The 19137-nt window shown below is 36.4% G+C and overlaps 2 protein-coding genes across 4 annotated transcripts in view; both read left to right on the forward strand.

Moving 5' to 3' along the window:
- The window catches only part of TfAP-2 (transcription factor AP-2), a 133315-nt gene extending 119521 nt beyond the window's left edge, over positions 1-13794 (forward strand). For all 3 annotated transcript variants that reach the window (XM_019061968.2, XM_019061967.2, XM_019061969.2), the window contains exons 7-9: positions 7762-7906; positions 8808-8979; positions 9584-13794. In XM_019061968.2, the coding sequence (XP_018917513.1) occupies positions 7762-7906; positions 8808-8979; positions 9584-9718 (452 nt within the window). In that variant the 3' untranslated portion in view covers positions 9719-13794. The remainder of the gene's footprint in view (positions 1-7761; positions 7907-8807; positions 8980-9583) is intronic.
- Positions 13795-15815: 2021 nt separating this feature from the next.
- cype (cytochrome c oxidase subunit cyclope) lies at positions 15816-18808 on the forward strand. The gene is made up of 3 exons (XM_019061997.2): positions 15816-15969; positions 16787-16962; positions 18610-18808. The coding sequence occupies exons 2-3, from the start codon at positions 16793-16795 to the stop codon at positions 18683-18685; spliced, it is 246 nt and encodes an 81-aa protein (XP_018917542.1). The 5' UTR covers positions 15816-15969; positions 16787-16792; the 3' UTR covers positions 18686-18808.
- The last annotated feature ends 329 nt before the right edge of the window (positions 18809-19137 follow it).

Raw genomic sequence — 19137 nt, forward strand, 5'->3', positions numbered from 1 at the left:
TTACAGGACAAAAGTTGGCAACTCCCAAGTTTCGTCAGTTTTTTTATTTTTACTACTGTAGTATGGAGGAAACTGTTTGGACCTGTGTTAAGTTTATGTGTATGTGGCTAAAGTGGGTAGGATGGCTAAAGTTCGTGAACCAAAAGATGACTAGCCCAACATTCACAGTTTGATTACATCTTTTTAAGACTCTATTAACGCAAGTTTAATTTCTTCCCCCCAAAAAGAACAAAAAAATTCTTAAACCCTGCCATAGTTTTAATTACTGAAAGATGTCGCACAGGTAACCCAAGTGACTTAGGTGGTCGTACTCCTAACCCATGCTCTCCACATCTGTGCTTACTAAAACGCCTTGAATATTTGAAATTCCCGCCAATGCGATGCGCTCGATGCCATAAACGAGGATTTAATGGATACCTATTCGTATGCACTCGGAACTCAATCGGTCTTCGTTAAAGCCTAAGTCTATTTTCTGATGAAACCTGAGGTCTATAAGAAGGTTCATGTTCTAGGGCTCCTCATACAGTCGACAACTCGGGTTTCTACATCAGACGATATAATTATAAGAGGAGCGTTTCGATTGTAAGAACGAAGAATGCAGGACGAGAGATCTCGAGCAAGGAGCGTCACTGCCCGGAAGATCCACTCGGAAGAGGCACACCACGACGTATAAATAAATAAATCAATTAGGTTCTAATAAAAAAAATAAAAACGCAGCCGTTGTTTTATCATGTTTTCCAAGTAGCGAGATTTGCCGTTAGAATTAAGCTCTCTCTCTCCTGTTTATTGCAGTCTAGAGAACGGTCAGTCGGTGGAAGGTTAAAAAATGCAGTCCGGATAGGTTATAATCGCGCATACGATGATTAAGAACACCATGGGACGATGGGTTGTAGATGCTCCTCGACTTCGGCTGGAAGTCGAGGCTATATCTTCGCGTGTCGGCCGTAAAACTATGTGTCACAATTGTCACAGGATAGTTATAAAACTGCTCGACTGATCTGCTCCGCGTTGAGGTATAATAAATGACAAACGACGTTATTTTATATTTGTATAAATGTATGGCATTATGAGTTGCCGTGCTTGAATAACTTTCGGATCGTGCAAGCTTTTCATTAATCCCTGAATGGAGACGCTAGTCCAAAACTAGTTCCACCAAAGTCTCTGATTTCCCATACTGTCGTGCTAAGGAAAAACGCCGTATGAACCTTCAGGCGTTGCCAAATTTCCTTCCACAAAACGCGAATTTCCTGGTAAATTCATGGATATTTTCCGCCCACTTTTTCAGATAATTTAGTTCACAATTTTACCTAAAGATTCTGAAAATTTCAAGGAAAAATATTCATAACTTTCTCCAAAAATGAACATTTTATCGAAGGAAATTTGGCAACTCTCGGATGTTCATACGGCGTTCTTCCTTAGCACGGCAGCATAGCGGTCTTGATGGAAAAATCGCAATCACTCACGCAAATAATTGCTAGAACACCTGAGCGTGGCATTGCCGATATTCGAACTTAGATCGCGTTGTGTACTTTCATGGTGTTTTTACAAGTATTCTTTGTTAGCTTTTTTTGTTATATTTTGGGGCAACAAGTGACGTTTTAAGCTAATTTTTTTAATATTTGTTGTGCAGTTTTTACTATCCTTATATTTTTCGTCACAAGGTGTGCATCACTCAGTGTATAATACGTTTCTCCTCCTTTTTTAACTCTCCTTTTTGAGAGTTGAGGGGTGGAGCACACTCGAAAATTAATAATACTCCTATTCAAATGCTGGCATTTTTTTTAGGACGAACCATCCACCTTTTGGTGGTAGATTCTGATTGTACATGATAATATTTACATTCTTTTGAAAACTGCCACAGACCAATAATCGCTGATAATTGCCGAAGTCAATTTTAACCGACCCAACTCATTTGCGATATGGACCTGAAATTCTTTCGCTAAGAAGGCACGGTACCTTTTCGAACAGATCCGACAACGTGAGCATAAACTGGACCTTATTTTGCTGTAAGGGGCCACTCTCACTTGCTCATTTTAAGAACAACGTATATTACATTCCTTTTCCTATGTAGGTAGGCGCTTTCTCAAATGAGTCAGAAATATCGGCTCCTTATCGCAAAATGAAGTCCAATTAATCTTCCGAAATAATTGAATAAATCATTTGACCGTTGACTAACTCCGAGTTCTAACGAAACGGAGCGTCGAATAAAAATCGCGCAGGCCCGCCCCCGCGTGAACTGCTCACGTCACGAGCCAATACTATTAGAATTTCAGCAGTCGTTTCACTAAAAAATTAATCTTATGATTAATTCTCCCCTCTCCCTTCTGACCAGTGGCGTGGCGTGAATGATCGATTTACGATATTTCCCCATTTGAAGCTATGGTAAAGAATCGATCATTGCGACCACCTTGTTTATCGATCCTTTTCTATAGGTTTAAATGGCAGATCAATCGATATATCGCAATGTGCGCTACGCCACTGTTTCGATTCCGATGCGAGCAGGCAACGTCAGGTGGAGCGTATGAATGTGTTTGTGTGATCTGTATTTACAGTTATAATGGTTATCACTGCGTGTAATTTATTGAACGGGTGTAAATTCAAGTTGGCACCTCTATCGACTATAACGCAACAACTGGCATCGAGATTAAAAGAAGCATGATCTTAATTTGTAGTCCTCGCGCAGTGCCCCGACCACTCGGAGCGGCCTCCTCTCCGGTCTGTCTGAAAAAGAGAGAAAAAAAAACGAAAGGAAGCCAAAAGGATCTAACTTGCATGGCGGGATTCGCATATCACCTGTCTGTAGATCGAGTTTAGCGGTTGGGGATATTGTTTTGAATTAATCACAGAACGAACGCTCTTATCTGCGACTCAGGTAGAGGAGTTTTAGTGCGCGGATTATTATTTTTTTTATTTTTATTTTTTAAGAAGAAGTTAAATATGTTGAACCGAAAAAAATCATGCATCATTTATTGAGACTATCTACCTACAACAAGAGTATCTCAAAATCGAGATGTACTGCCCTGCGGTGCTTAGAAAGAACGCCGTATAAACATTCGACAGTTGCCAAATTTCCTTCGAAAAAAATGCTGATTTTCGAGGAGAGTTAAGAATATTTTCTGTTCAAATTTTCAGATAATTTAGATTTAATTGTGAAAGTAATTCTCTGAAAATCTGGAGAAAAACACTCACAGATTTCCCTGATAATCCGCATTTTATCATAAATTTGGCAACCTCTGAAGGCTCCTACGGCGTTCTTCCTTAGTACGGCAGTACTGGTCAAAGAAGTGTTTCATAAACTTTTTTTAGCTGAATACAAGGAACGCCTAGAAAAATTACACCAAAATGGCGTTTTTTAAAGTTTTCATTTGCCATTTTCAGGAATCAAAATTTCTGAATTAACTTTTTTGAAGAAGTAGTCACTCTCGGACTAAGTAAACTGTGACACTGTGACAGTTAATCTGCAACGTAGAGTTTCGAGGTACTCGGTTTCATAGGGTCATTATCAATATCCGTATGCTTTCCTGTTAAATAAAATGTGCTGAAGCGTGGAACCATCAAAAGACAACAAGAAGAACGAACTGTCTCCGTTTAACACAGTCGAAGGTCCATAAGCAAGGGGTACTCCGTACGAGGCAAAATTAGGCTATTCCAACGATAGTACGCGGAGGTATTCCATAAAGTTAATTAATCCATCATGGAGTACGGGAGTTGAAGACCGCGCCATGCGAGGATGAAAGGGGTCCACGAAGAGGAGGAAATCATTCACTTAGCGCGGCATGCGGCGGGGAAGCTGATTTCTGCTTCTGCTCAGCTAATCCGGAGCGAGTACGCATGGCCATACCTTTAGCACCTAAGCACCCGGTTTACATAGTCTAAATGCATCACTGCATCAGACTGTAAGCTGTGAGGACAGAGAGAAAAGGAAATCAACAAGGAGACGACAAGTGTCCCGCATAATCAGCGATCCTATCGAATTTTTTCCTAACCACTCGTTCAAGTCTCCCGGTCATTTCTATGTGATCGTACACTTTTTCCGACGCGACGGCGGAACGGTTATCGAAATTTGATCAACTGTTAATCGGACCACATTTTGCAACAAGGAACCACTATTTCTTGCTCATTTTAGCAACAGCATGTATGTCATTTGTTTCGGTATTGCACTGTATTTCTATATTTAACCACTGCTTCTGGCTCATTTTCTAAAGTATCTTTCTGCATGGGAAATCAAATGGCATACAATATATTATGCTGTTTCTCGCTAAACGAGACTGAAATAGAAATTACCAATCGCAATATGTGGTCTAATAATTGTCATAGTCCGGTTTAATGAAACGGTTTTCGACTCCTTTTGTGCAGAAATGTTTGGAAAGCGCTGATGGTACCAATTTCTCTCTTTTTTTCTTCTTTTCTTTATTTATTTATTTTTTAAAGGTTATTAGAGGTTCTTGAACCATTTGAGGATTCTGCAACCTTGAATAAGCATCGGGTTAGGGTTAGTACACATCCATATGCTCCAGGCCTTCAAATTTACAGGGGATAAGGCCGAGTGGAGATTGAATTTTGAGTTCTTTTATTGAGAACTGATGTTCCTTCTCCCGCGGGCGGTTGCAAATATGGGTTCACGTATAATATATACCTCTGGAGGGGGGGGGGGGGCTACTACTTGGAAGTAGCGGGCCCTATCGTTCGACTTTACCGAACAATCGGATCGCGGAAATGCATAATTGCTCGGGAATATGGGCATAGTTGAGATACTTAGCCGCAATTCAGGTTGGGCGGCCGAGGTCTCATTAATTAAAATACCCGGGCGTCATAGGCGCCGCGATGGGTAGGTGCTGCTTGTCTCCGGCCCCTGTATCATTTCAGCGATGAGCGTCCTGCCCGCGAACCGAGAACCGCGTATCTCCGACCGTAAAATTGATGCAGATAGGTGGTTTTGCGGGAGGATCGTGGCTGCGCGGTGGTCTGGTACGTTGACTCCCCGAACCCCGGACAGAATGCGCCCCGGCGCGGCGTGGCGCTCGATTGTCAGCGTGAAATCCGTGCTCCCGCTTCTGCCTTTATTTTCTCGGCGTTGCGTCACGCGGCGTTGCCTTTTTACACATAAATTAAGAAAAACCTGTAAAACTCTTTGGTACCCTGCTTTAAGTGTTGTATACACGGAAAAAATTGAAAGTTGATTTATCATTCATACTGTTAAAAAAATGTGCGACAAGTATCAAATGCTGATTTTACATTTAAATAAATGCTAACTCAACAATGAATTTGTTCATTTAACCGTGGACGTAGTTAACGTAGCATTTTTATAAATTGTAAAATCTGCATTTATACATGTCGCACAATTTTTTAACATTATAAATGCTAAAGCAACAATTGATTTTTCTCCGTGTATGGTGCATTTAAGTAATAGAGAATTTGCAGGTGTCTGAAATTTGATGAATTCGTGTTTAAGTGGAAACTACTGAGTGAACTGAACACGAGGATACCCTTGGTTCATGAATTGAACAATTATTGGAGAATATTTGACAAAATGGTATGATCTGCTAAAATAAGTGCGTTTAAACGGGAAATGCTGCCAGATGACGTCGCTGGGCGGTGCATTTTCTCACTGTTTAATCTATTTTTATACTATCATCCCATAACAGAAAAAATTATAAAAAAATACTGAAATCAGCTCTTTAAGCACTCTCAGATGAAGCCACAAAACATTTGCATACACATTCTCCATTGGTTTATTTCTAGTAGCATAGTGCTAAGAAAACATTAAAATAAAATTGAGAGTAATTGTTTACTGAAATTTTAATTTGTTCATTAAACCACAATATTTTTAGGTACATCATTCACAGCCAATAAGTGCCGCTTTTGAAAGATCAGTAAAATGAGCTTCATAGGTTTATGCGAGTGATGGGCAATTTGCCATGCAAAGAAAGTGCAACTTATTTCAATTTTACTGCAATACTTTTCAATTCGTGGTGCCCTTCCAATCCTTGAAACCTAGGCACAACAAACCAAAACAAAGTACGCGAAAACGAGTTCTAACAAAAATCTCAATGAAATCGTTTTGCAATAACTGTAAAAAGATTCCATATGAACCCGCAAATCGTTCAGGAACTTTTGAGCTCATCTCAATATTTACCTGAAATGAACCCATGTGGGTGTTGCGTCCTTCGGGATTCGACTATAAATGCAGCCTCATCTATTATCGAAACAGACTAAATAAACCGTTCATTGGTCGTTTTGCTTTTTCCTAAGGTCAAAGCAGATTCATTTTTAGGTAAAGCGAAGAGACTTGTGAAGAGACGGTGCTTGGATCAGTCTTAATATTTTTTTCTCACACAGGAAAAAAAACACAATGGATCTAGAGTCCAGACTCTTGAAAACATCGACAAGAAAAAATACTCTTGATTCAATCAGATTTAAGCTTAAATCAAAAGGAAATCCGCTCAAATTAAGGGGCTTGGTTCTTGATTTAAGCAAAAATCTGATTGAATCAAGAGGATTTTTTCTTGTCGATGTTTTTAAGAGTCTGGACTTTAGATCCAATGTGTTTTTTTTCCCCCCAGTGCATCCGGAAGGTTCCACCGCGAATGCGCAAACGAATAAAGTCCCCTCAAAAGTGGCAACATGGGTCGTGAATATCACGGGCACGGCCGCGTTTGGTGATATAGATGCGGGGTCAGTAGCTGCTGCCGTTGGGACTCTTTCATTCCGCCGATGAGATTTTCAATGAGTCCCTATCCGCGCGCGGCGCCTTCGGCGAGCTAATCAGTGACTTTTAGGCGCATTTTAATCTCAACAGATGAGCTCATACTCATCTCACTTACTCAACATACTCATCGACCAGCAAGCTGATAATTGACTTATCTCGTTTCACCTCAACTTAAATTGAATTACCACTCAACTCAACCTAACTTCCTCAAATCAAATGGAAATTTAATTTGTTTTTAAAATTTAGGCGCTGTGGAGGTTTTTTTTACTTTTCAGTGACTTTACCTAGGCGCATTTTAATCTCAACAGATGAGCTCATACTCATCGCACTTACTCAACATACTCATCGACCAGCAAGCTGATAATTGACTCATTTCGTTTCACCTCAACTTAAATTGTATCACTACTCAACCAGTGTTCGAAACTCACCTTTGAGTTTTAGGAGCCATGTGGCCCATCAAGCTCGATTTTTAGGGGCCATTGAGGATTTTTTAAGGGGCCAAATGGACTTTTTGCCTAAATATCACGGCGCATTAAGTGAAAAGTTGTAGACTCAAGATGTTGTAGGTGCAGAAATAGTAGCTGTAACTTGAGGAGGAGAAAAGCTCCAAAAATCACCAAACAGAAATTTAGGATTTTTGGGGGAGATCGGGGATTTTTAGGGGCCACGATGACGCAGAGCCTTCATTTTTTGGGCGCCATGACCGATTTCTTGGGCGTGTTTGGCATGTTGGTGCCTGTGAGTTTCGAACACAGTGCTCGACTCAACCTAACTTCTTTAAATCAGATGGAAATTTAATTTGTTTTTAAAGTTTAAGTACTGTGGAGGTTTTTTTTTTACTTTTAACTGTCAACACCGTGATCGTTGACACAATATTCCATCAACACTTTTGTTTGCCCCTCAAAAATGCATGCGGGCTTTTCATTTTGGGGGTGAGGTATGCGTCCCGCTCCTTCTTTCTCGCAAACCTAGCCTTCTTTTATCCCTTCAATTTTTTTGAATCGCTGAGGACATGGAGCAAAACTTAAAGGTACCAATCTGATTTGTTTCAGGGGAAGCAATCCATTTAGCGCGGGACTTCGGATACGTTTGCGAAACGGAATTCCCAGCCAGACAAGTAGCAGAATACCTTAGCCGACAGCACACTGGAGATCCTACGGAGTCATATCGCCGCAAAGAGCTTATTCATGCAACAAAGTAAGTTCATTTTTATTCACCTAGAATCTCTCTCTATGCCATCAAACGAAAAACTGACAACTCCTTCATTCTGAGGAGTATGTGATTTGAGCTACTGCACATTGAAATATTCGTATTACGTTTCACCTATGACACAATGCATTCACATGCGGTCTTGAAGTGCGGAAACATGATTGAAAAACTGATCGCCCCTTCATTTTGAGAGGTATGCAATTTGCACTGTCTTATATTTTGTCCGTGGTACCACGTTCATGGAGGAGTGGATACTTTTCTATCGCCAATGTCAGAAAGAAATTAGCAAATTTTGAGTTAGAACCGAAACTTAGTTAGAAGTGTATTGCTTGACAAGACGCAGTGTGAAACATGGACACCTGAATTTTCATGCACAAAAAACCTGCCTGAGCGCAGACATTTTTGGTTGAAGTATGTAAAAGACCAGTCAAGCCTATACTCTTAATCCCTCAATTTATTTGGGAAATTGAATTGGCGCCTCTCGGTCGAATACGACCTATTTATGTCAAAAATTCTGCATTTGCAATTGTTTTTCATGCAGCAAAAGGGGATCAACTTTTTAAGAAGAGTTTATCAGCGAAACTGTTAATTTGAACTCGGTCGACAAGTAACATGATTTTCTTTTCTAAGAAAATCTTTCATCCCCTCAATGATTAAAAGATGTCATCACCCTGAAAAATTTAATGGTGATGGTGCGATATCTTTTTGTCCTTACCCTCTCATTATGTTATTCTTCAATGAATGAGGAATTGAACGAAGAACTAGCCAAAGAGTGCCCATGCCAGAGTGTATTGTTGTGTGCTGATCTGAATTTTGTGGAACCATTATTACATTTTTTTTTCTTCGAAGTTTCCAGCTTGCTCAAAAATCTCTAATGGTTTGATTACAGGCAAGTAACCAAGGAGTTAATGGATCTGTTAAATCAGGATAGGTCACCGCTATGTAATTCTTTGCCGCAGCATATTCTGGATCCGAGTATACAACGTCATCTAACTCACTTTTCTTTAATATCTCATGGGTTTGGAAGTCCGGCCATTGTTGCTGCTTTAACTGCCATTCAGGTAAGGACCTAAATTTTGTCTTTTTCTCTTTACCCAATCTAGATAGATTTCACCTGTAAAGGGTAAATACATAATTCAAAAATCATTAATTTTATCATTGTAAGGAGAGCTATAAAATTGCCAATACCTATGGGTATCCCCAAAATTATTTTTTTTGCCATCATCGTAATGGGAAACAAAGAACCTCAGGAAAATGCAATTTTACTCTTTTATTATATTCATTTCCTACTAGCATTGTATGTTAAGTTGAAAAAAGGGCGCCTCCATTTCAACATTAAAATAAAAATATCTCCTTTTTCCTTATTTCTTTTCTTTTTTTTTTTTTAAACTAAACTAAACTAAAAAACAGGAAATAGAAGAAAAAGAGAAAAACTGTCCAAAATTGTAAGAAGTTTTTTCATAATTGAATGAACGAAAGAAATTCACAGAGAATTTCGTGAAAACTTATGGTAAGTTTTATTGATAGAAGAAAAAGAGAAAAAAAAGAAAAAGAGTGAAGCTCGCAAATTTGTTATTGGAGATTTACATTTTTCAACTCTTTATAGCACATTTACAAATTATTATGATTGAAGTTTTATTAATGTTTTCTTCAACTTTGTTACAGAACTTTTTAACTGAGTCATTAAAACATTTGGACAAAATGTATCCAGTATCAGGGAACAATGTATCAGTCAGTTCTACGCAAAGTGTTTTGCAAGACACGAAACCAAAAGACTTGGTTGGGAATATGAAGAAATGAGATTGGCTTAAACGGGGTACCGCTACCTCGTCATCAGCCAGCAATGAAAATGAGTCAGGACTTTTCAGTGAAGCTCCTCCACCCAAGAAAGGACGCCATGGGAATTGGCCATACTGAAATCAATCGAATACATATTCATTTTCTTATTTTTGATTGTTACTCTTTATTATTTTAATTGTCAACCAAAGTTGTTTTTAGATGTAAACTTCAGTGAGTGTTTTACTGAAATGTTGTTAGATCTTCATTTTTGTACAGAGACGTAGTTGTGAGAAGTCTCAGCAAGTCAAATCACTTATTTCACTATGGGCTGTGTTTAATTTTGATTCTTTAGATTTTTGACAACAAATTTTTTCCTTTTTTTCCTTTAACCTTTGAGGTCATATTGCATTGACTACTATCCCTTTTCTCTTCCTTTTTTCCCATTCTTCCTTTTCTCATGTCCTTCCTTTTGCTTATCTTAATCTCTCCTTCTCCATCTCTTTTTTATCTCTCTGTGCAATTGTAATGTAAATAAGCTTTGTATAAAACTTGCCAAAGTATTTGGCACCTGCTTAGTACCAATCTAGCTGATTCCACATTCCATTTGTGTAGGTACATTTTCATTTTAATTTTCTAAAAAGGATAAAAAGAAATTCATCCTTTGACCTGATTAGACTTGCCCAACAAAAAGGAGAAATAAAATATTTCAAGCAAATTCCATTTGTCATCTTTCATTCAAGGTATGAGCTTGTGTATCAGAGCTCAAAGCTATACCTAAATGTGAACTATCATCCCAATTTTTTGTTCCTTGGTGTGGGATTTCTACAATGTAGTATTTTTTACACAATTCCCAATGTACTTTTCCATTCTGCCAGTAGGTACCTCAGTCTTTTGGAATATTTTAATCTTAATAGATCATTAAGTTGGTGACATTTTCATAACTGATAAGGCTTATTTCAAAGTCATTTATTACGTTTAAAAATAAGTCAGCACTCAATAAAAAACAATCTTTCTCCCATAATGCTTTGCAACACAAATCAAACAAAACAACAAATCATCATAACACGCATTTAGTTTTATGGAGTTAGTTCATCTTTTATTGTTCGAATGCATTCTGGGCCGAGTAAATAATAATAATAAATAATAAACTAACTCCATAAAACTTAATGCCTGTCATGGTGTAAACCTTTTCTTTTGCATTAAACACCCGCAAAATGCGTTACAATTGTTACAACCTTAATGTTTTTTGACATCAATTCATATTAATATAAAAAGACAAACTACTCTGCCAAGTTAAGGAAAACCATTTACAAACCTTTAGTTGCCTAACTCTCTGCGATAAAATACGAATTTTCAGGGAAACTTGAGAATATTTTCCATCCAATTTTTCTAAAAATTTTCTTTGCAATTTGATCTCTAGTACTGAAAGATTTCGATGAGATGTAATTTTTCTTCAAAATTAATCTTTTAATAGAGGAATTTGACAACGTTCAATTGTTCATAGCATTTTTCCTGAACTCGGCAGTTTAGTCCTTTAGCCTTCTTATCCATGCCAATGTAAATTGTATAATTCAATAAAATGGCACCTATGCAAGTTTTTCAAATATAAAATGTAAAAAGAAAGAAAGATACTGTTTCAAATTTCTCAATGAGGTGCAAAGTTAGCACTGCAAGTACGGGTCAGTAAGTTAGGTAGGTAGCATCTTAAGCCCTTGTTTTTATTCTTTTTGTCTATTTAAGATGATATTAAATTGAAGTCCGTGATTACCTGTAACTGTAGAATATCATGTGTAAAACATGTAAAGTTAATAAAATTAATGATAATTTCGGCATGAATTTCCATGCTGTTTGAATTCCATGTGCCAAATTTGTGAGCGTAATGTTGCGCATGTACATTCATTTGTAAAGTACTCGTACCTACTGAAGTAAGTATTATAATGCATTTTCTCTCATGGATCGCCATACTTGTCTTTCTTTTGTTTTTTAATTGAGTTAATAGTACATGAAAATCCTTCGTTTGTGTCTTTTCACTCCAATTCTCAGATACAGCATCATTTTTTTTTTCATTTCTGATTTTCTCTAGAAATTCTTATTGCCTTTTGATTTGAACAACAGACCTCGTGCAAATGAAGTGGACCCCCCCCCCCCCCCCTCTCATAAGTGTAATAAAAACTTTACTGAGTGATATCAAATTCTCTTTATATTAGTTTTTTTATGTTTCCAATTTCTGATTTTTAAGTTTGTAAAATATTCATGCAACTCTGTGCAAAGAAAGAATTGTGCCGGCCTCCAAATGCTCTTTGTTTTTATTTTTTTTTTTTCAACCCCTGCAAGTCCACATTTACTTATTTTAGAAATAGAACATGACTAAAACCTGAGATTTCAATGATAAGAGATATTTATTTTGATGCCAAATAAGTATCTCCAGCAGCAAAGTTTCTTAGAGCCAGTCAATGACATAATGTAATTCATATGAAATAAGCAAGTACCTTTGTTTGTAATTAATTACTTTCCCAATTTGAAGATCTCATCTTAAGACACTTAAGTTTTACGTTTAAGTTATGGCAAAACAAGACATATGTATGAATTGCCCTCATTTATTCCTCACATTGCCGCAAAATTATGTAGTTACGAATTTTCATTCACAAAAAATGGGTTGGAATCATGATTTATGCAGTATAAATTCTTAAAATCACTTTGGTTCGCATTCTTCCAATTTTCAATTATATTTTCTAAAAATAAACGAATTAAATTAATGAATAGCTACGTGTGAATGAAGAGCTTTTCTCTATCTTTGGCTCTTTTTCTATAAACACAACTTTTTGAAAAGATTTAGGAGGCTCCATTGATGTAACCCTTAAATTTAGGTAAAGAAGAAATCAGAAGTTAATACAATTTTTGGCTTGTCTTAGTTGTAAACAAAAGTAAAAGAAAAATTAAAAATTTGAGCCTTGTTGGAAGAGTTGAGCAAAAAGTTATCAGAAGTTTCTTTTTAAGGTGAGATACATTCCATAACAAAAATTGTCTATTAATAATCCTCCTTTACTCCACCAGAAATGGAGCTTCTAATTTACTCTCAATATCTACATGTAGCATTTGTAATTTATTGAGGGCATAGCTACCAATTATTGATCTAGTGACTTTCGTTCATAAATAATAACTTTTTGTATTAAATATATTCATATGAAGTCGACTGTACATATTGTATTTTAGTAACTGAATGGTATAAACGTCTTTGAATTGAGCAACGCAATTTAAATTATTATAAATTTGTGCTATTCATTGAAATACGATTGTGCCATAATGCTGTAAATAGTGTCTGTATGTATATAATTTTTCATTTTATTGTTTTTTTATAGGTTTTTAATAAATTTGTGATTATTCATTTCAGTAAATTATTATTTCTGTAATTGAATGCATAGAAAATTACTTTGACATATCTACCTAGTGATAATACTTACCTGAAGGAACGTTCAAGAAATTTTAGCCAGCTATAGGTTGGTGAAACTTCAAAGTCACTGGAGCTTGACCTTGTTGCTGAAAATTCAAATGAACAGAAACTGGAAGTAATTTTTTTTTTGCATTGTATGTGTTGATTTTTCAAGGCATTTTTCTCAGAATAAGTTCTAGATAATACAATGAAATAAAAATGATCTAAATTTGACATTTTGCATTATTACCCAGGCATAAGGTCCTTCAGAATGATTGTTTTGAGAAGACCTAATTTTTTTTTTAGTCTCATTTTGCTTAGCTTTTTGTTTTAAAGCAAAAAATTGTTCTTAGTGATTTGGAAACATTAACAGTCATTGATGGATTGAAATTAAAAGAAATTAAATTCTTCTTACTTTTTGGAAATTCCTTTTGGAGATTATATTAAAGATGACATTGAAATGCAACGTAGCATCTATTTTACCTACTTAAGATTTTCATTTTGTCTCATAATATTATTAATTATTGTGATAGCTCTGATAGTTCAGTCTTGCCAGTTTATCATCTTATGTTATGTGAAATTATTTTAAAACTACTCCACTGAAATTTTTAACTTATGTTATACATTTTCTAAATAAAATGCTCAAAATATTGTAAATATTTTTAAATTGGTTTTTTTACTATTTTTATTGTTTTTTCACCCCTTCTGAATGCTTCTTGCAATACTAGTTGTCTACTGATAGGCTGTGAAATTGTATGAAAAAAAGAATAAACCATTTACTTAAGATATGATCAGGATGAAAAAGAGGTTTTAAAAGAAGAAGAAGATTGTTGTTGTTGAAAATTTTGCAAAAGAAAGCAAATTTTCGAAGAAAATAAACAGCAGTTTGACAAGCTTGAAAAATATTTTCCTGCATGATCAAGTCACACAAGTTTGGTTGGAAACTACATTTTACACAGTAATGCCTTCAATTTCCACCAATATTTGTGTTTCATTAATGAATATTAAATTAAATAGTTTTTTAAACTCAGTCCTTAATGATATCTGAAATGACACAGTTTGTTGGAGAAATGTAAAAGAGAATGAGTCAACTGTATTATTTTTGATGCGGATTTATGAGGCATTCTGTTCATTTCAGTTGAAAACTAAATGAAGCTTCCCTCCCTCCCCCTCCTCCCCCATTAAATGCTGGTTTCAATGCCAGTTTGAAAGCTAGAGTAGGTACTTCAAGTCGTGGAAGAAATAAAAACCATTAATTTCAGATCTTTCGGAGAAAATTTTGAAAAACTGTTGAAAACTTGCAGAAGAGAGGAAAAAACATTGTCCAGAGGACTTCAAGTTTGACGTACTTAAAAAAAGAAAATGTATTCGCTCAAAAACACGGATCAGTTCAGTAAGCACAAATCAATTAAAGAATCTACTAGCACTCCGTACTTTTCTAATTCTATAATCACCTTAAAAATCTGTAGGCAACAACCGGCCTTTAATATCACCGCTCCTTGGAGCATGGGCAAAGAGCTAAAAATCTCCATTCTTCAGGAAACGAATTTATATTTTCGTGACACCCTCGTTAAAGGATAAAATGAGAGGTCATTGCTGACCCTAAGTTACAAATGGTTGATTTAATATAAATACATAAGGCACCGAAGTCTTTTGAAGAATATGACCAATAGAACACAGGGAATTACATTCTCTACTCTAACAACTTTTTTCTGATAGATACTATTTTTTCATACGTTTGCATATGTACTTCATTTTTTTCACTTTCCTAGCTAAAAATATAAACTGCAAAACTGAAGTCAATATCTCAAACCGTTTAAATGACGGCCAGTTGAAGTTCAAAATAATGGCCAAAAATTGGTTTTTTCAAATATGAAAGTTCTAATTCGTTTTTCTCATGGGTTTCAGGTAAATCCATCAGCAGAAAACCAAAATGCCAATTTTCAGCCATTTTTAACTTTAACCAATGACCGTTTTGAAAATTTGGGTCCTTTTTTTTAATTTTTTTTTTTTTTAAAAAAAAAAATGAAATTCGCTTTTTTGTGCCAAAATACCTGGAATACGGCATACCGAGTTTCGCGCAAATCCATCGATAAAAAACTGGTTTCAATTTTTAGCAATTTTGAATTTTACCGGCTGCCATCTCGAAACGGAAGCCATTGATTCCGGGTTTGCGCGAAAAGTTTCCTATCTTCATGCTCTTTTGAACGAGGAGAAGGGCTCTTTATTACATTGGGGGGGGGGGGGGGGGGGGGGTCTTCTCAATCGAAAAAAAAAATTAGGGTTCGTCCAAGGGAGCCTCCTTGAAAATTTTAGGTGTGTCGAAAAGTAGCTCCCTTTGACTTGGGAACATCCTCCAAGTTTCATATTTATTCCAATTTGGTCAAAAGTCACAGGGGGTGGAAGGGACTTTCGGATCACCCTGTATACGCACACTGTAGCATCTAGGGATCAGAGTGTTCTTCACATCACAGGAATTGGTGCTCATAGTCTTCGCAATCAAGGAGGAATCTTAGTAAAGTGTTTAATTTTAGTGAAGAATCGTAAATGAACATAATCAAGAGTTTTAAGCCGCTGCACCTTGAACGCGCAACATTCAGTTCGGGCCGCAAATTCAAAATTTCCCGCTACATTTTAAAAAGCCCGTATAAATCCGTATGCGCATGCGCGCGCGCGCGAAATCGTGAAGATCATCGATCCCTCCCCTCCATGACAACAGTCAACAGATGAATGGTGAAAGTCGGGATTTCAATTTAGCAAGATTGTGCAGTTTGTCAATCGGTGATAACAGATCTTCGGCCACTGAATTACTCTTGATCGCATTTAGTCCCGTCTTCTCCGGGTAAGTTAACAATAGTAAACTTTTTATTTCTTTTATTTTTGTGACCTGAAATCTAGCATCTCTTAATGGCCACACTATGGATATCCGAATGCACCCCAAGTGACTTAACCTAACTCTATGACCTTCAATTTTTCTCCATCCAGTGTATTTAATGAAAAATTGCAATTTATTGACATGATCCACTGCGAATATGACATACTTAGACAGTACAACACTGAGTGTATGTTCCTCATCAATTCATCTTTCCCGCCTAACCATCCAATGAGGATCTTCTGCCTAAGGTTCTCCACGCAAACGTGGGTCAGGACGCATTTTTGAGTAACATCTCTAGCATGCATCGCCTTGGGAAAGTAGAACTAATTATACATATGTCCACAACTATTGGAATGAACTTTCTCTCAGGCCTACACACTAGCGTACTCTACCGAAAGCAATTTTATATCTAGCTCATTACAACTGCCATATCGAGTCCTCTAGCACCTTAACTTTGTGGCGTGATTTCCTTCTGAGGCTTTTCCTTCATGCCCTACTTGCACAATTGAACACATCAGGTGGTCACATTAGAGGATGCATCATGTCCCAAAGGCACAATTTGGTCGAGTTTCCTTGACCTGTCCGTGGAATATGGCAACGCCGGAAGGAAGATATATTTTGTAGATATGGAATGTATTTTCTAATTATTACTCTACGTTTACTCTTCTCCTTGCCTTGTATTCTTGGTGATAATATTTTTGCATAGCAATTGTTTACCGAGGGCAATCTAGAATGGTTCTGTCAATGTGGTTTGTAAAAATTTATGAGTGGTTTTCTATTCCAGGTAACAATGAGTGCCACAGCGGTAACAAAGCTTGCAAAGCCTCCCATGCGAAAGCTGTTCTACAACGAAGCCAAAAAGCAATTGGCTGGTGCAACCATATTTTCCTTTTCAGTCGTTGGTGCATGGAAATTCTTTGTGACAGATCCCAAGAAGGAGAAATTTGCAGAATTCTATGCGTAAGTATCTTCCAGTGTGGACATTTTCCTATAAGTCGCAAGATGCTAAACTGATGGGAAACTTCTCATTTAATTACCTACCCAAGTAGGTTTTCGTGCCCAAGAGCCATTTGTTCAGAACAGACATCTCACAAATCAGCAACTGCAGCTTTTGAGCAAAGCCAATACCCCCTGGATGACCATACCTAAAGATTCGTTTTAAGGTTAAGGTTGTAACTTTTTACACGGCTCTTATGGTGAAAATCTGAAGAAAGCTATTTTTGACTCCTCAAAGTAAAATTTGACTGAAGAATACATTTTTCCTTTATACTTCAAGTCTAAAGGCCTTGAATGCATTAAATTTTGGCAGCTGAATCTGTTTCTAGGTGAAGGAAAAAAAAAAATTATTAGTGGAAGTACATATTGCATAAAGGCTGCATCCATCATGGGAATGGAGAGGAGAGGAGGGAGATGTAGTTATACACTTGAATGTTTTAAATTCTCTGCCAGGAAAGTGAGTATGTGGCAAATTTTTGGAACTTATGTTCCACGAATGTTATATTTCCAAGATAAGATCACTCAAGGGCACGAGTCATCTGATGGTACACTTAATTTCAGTCATTCACCTCATCTCATAAGCCAATGGGAGAGCATCAAGTTGAAAAGCCCAACAACTTTGAGCTCTTAGTATGGCAAATATGAACATGAATAGCTCAAGGAGTGCAGAAAGTTCTTTGCAGCAAAAATTAATCCCAATCTTAGTCTCGAAACCTTTTGCTTGTCAATATTGTCAAAGTGTGCATTGGGCACAAATATTAAACAGATCTAGGTGATCAGGCATTTCTGGGTGTCTTTTTTTCTCATATTTTTTTGCTTTATTGAGAACTTTTCTCACGAGTTCACTGATATCCTCTTCCCACTTGCTAGCCTGGCTTTCACTTTTCTTGATCCATGATTGGCTCTCTCAAAACTATATTTTTTGATCTGAAAGCTTTGAACTGTCAGCTTCTAACACATTTTTATTTCAGCGATCTTGTTGAATGTTTTCCACACAGTTGTATGGATTTTTAAGCCCATATTGCTGCATCTTATTTTGTATGGAACTCATAGTTGACATGGTGTTTAATGGAAAAAAAAAGAAACTATGGAATTGGAAAGTCTAATTCAGAATTTAAGTTTCCAGGAGGTCAGGGCTGTCTCAATCTAGGTTTTTGTCACATAGAAGTTTCAATTTTTTGTTCATTTGAGTTGAGGAAATTAATTCGTAACAAATTCTCAATTATTGTTCAGTATACATCATAAAAATGTCCAACTTATAGAAATTAATGCATAGCACTGCATGAAACAGTATAAAAGACATTATTTAAGTACTTCGCTTCTTTTTGACTTTAAAAAAGTTACATTAAGACAAATGTAATCTTTAATTTCCTTTTAGAGCAGTTGCAATATTATACTTCTGGTGTTATTGTGAAATTGCAAAAATATGTAATTGCTCTTGGTTTAATGATTTTTTTGGTCTACATAATTTTTTTGTCTACGGACCCACTGGCACCTTTTTTGTATTTTAAAAAAGTATCTTGCATGAATACGCCTGTCTTGAAAGTGAATATGTTTTTACCTTTTTTTTTTGTTGCACTATTAATTTAGATGCTTTCTTTTCTGTTACAGAAATTATGACCCAGAGGCGGAATACAAGAGGCTGAAAGCTTGTGGTGTTTACAAATCTATTCCCAATGATGATTAATTTGTTTGTCTCTTCATGTAAGATAGGTATTAGAATCCAACTGTCCTTATTTCTTTCATTTCATACTTCTTCTGTATATTTAAGCTTTTCTCCGTTAAAATAAAAAATGTTAATTTAAAATAATATCTCATTTAATTTTTCTTGTAGATATCTTTCAGGCTAGAAATGACCTCATAAACTTAAGGCAGCTTGCTGGCATACCATGAAAATAGTCTTATGATAATCAGCCCCAGGATAGTCTCTTTCCGCATCCCCACTCTTGAGTCAGAGGGATGAATTCCAAATGAGAAAGTTTTAAAAGCATGATAGAAATTCAACTAAAGTCTGCTGGAGCTTCAATACCAAAATTTTTTTCTAGTTCAAAGCTCAAAATCAGAATATTTCAATTCTCTCATGTCAGGAATCATCATTAAATACTTTTTTTTCTATCTTGATTTCTAAAATTATTCCAT

The sequence above is a fragment of the Bemisia tabaci genome, chromosome 3, assembly GCF_918797505.1.
Source record: "Bemisia tabaci chromosome 3, PGI_BMITA_v3".
Lineage (NCBI taxonomy): Eukaryota > Metazoa > Arthropoda > Insecta > Hemiptera > Aleyrodidae > Bemisia > Bemisia tabaci.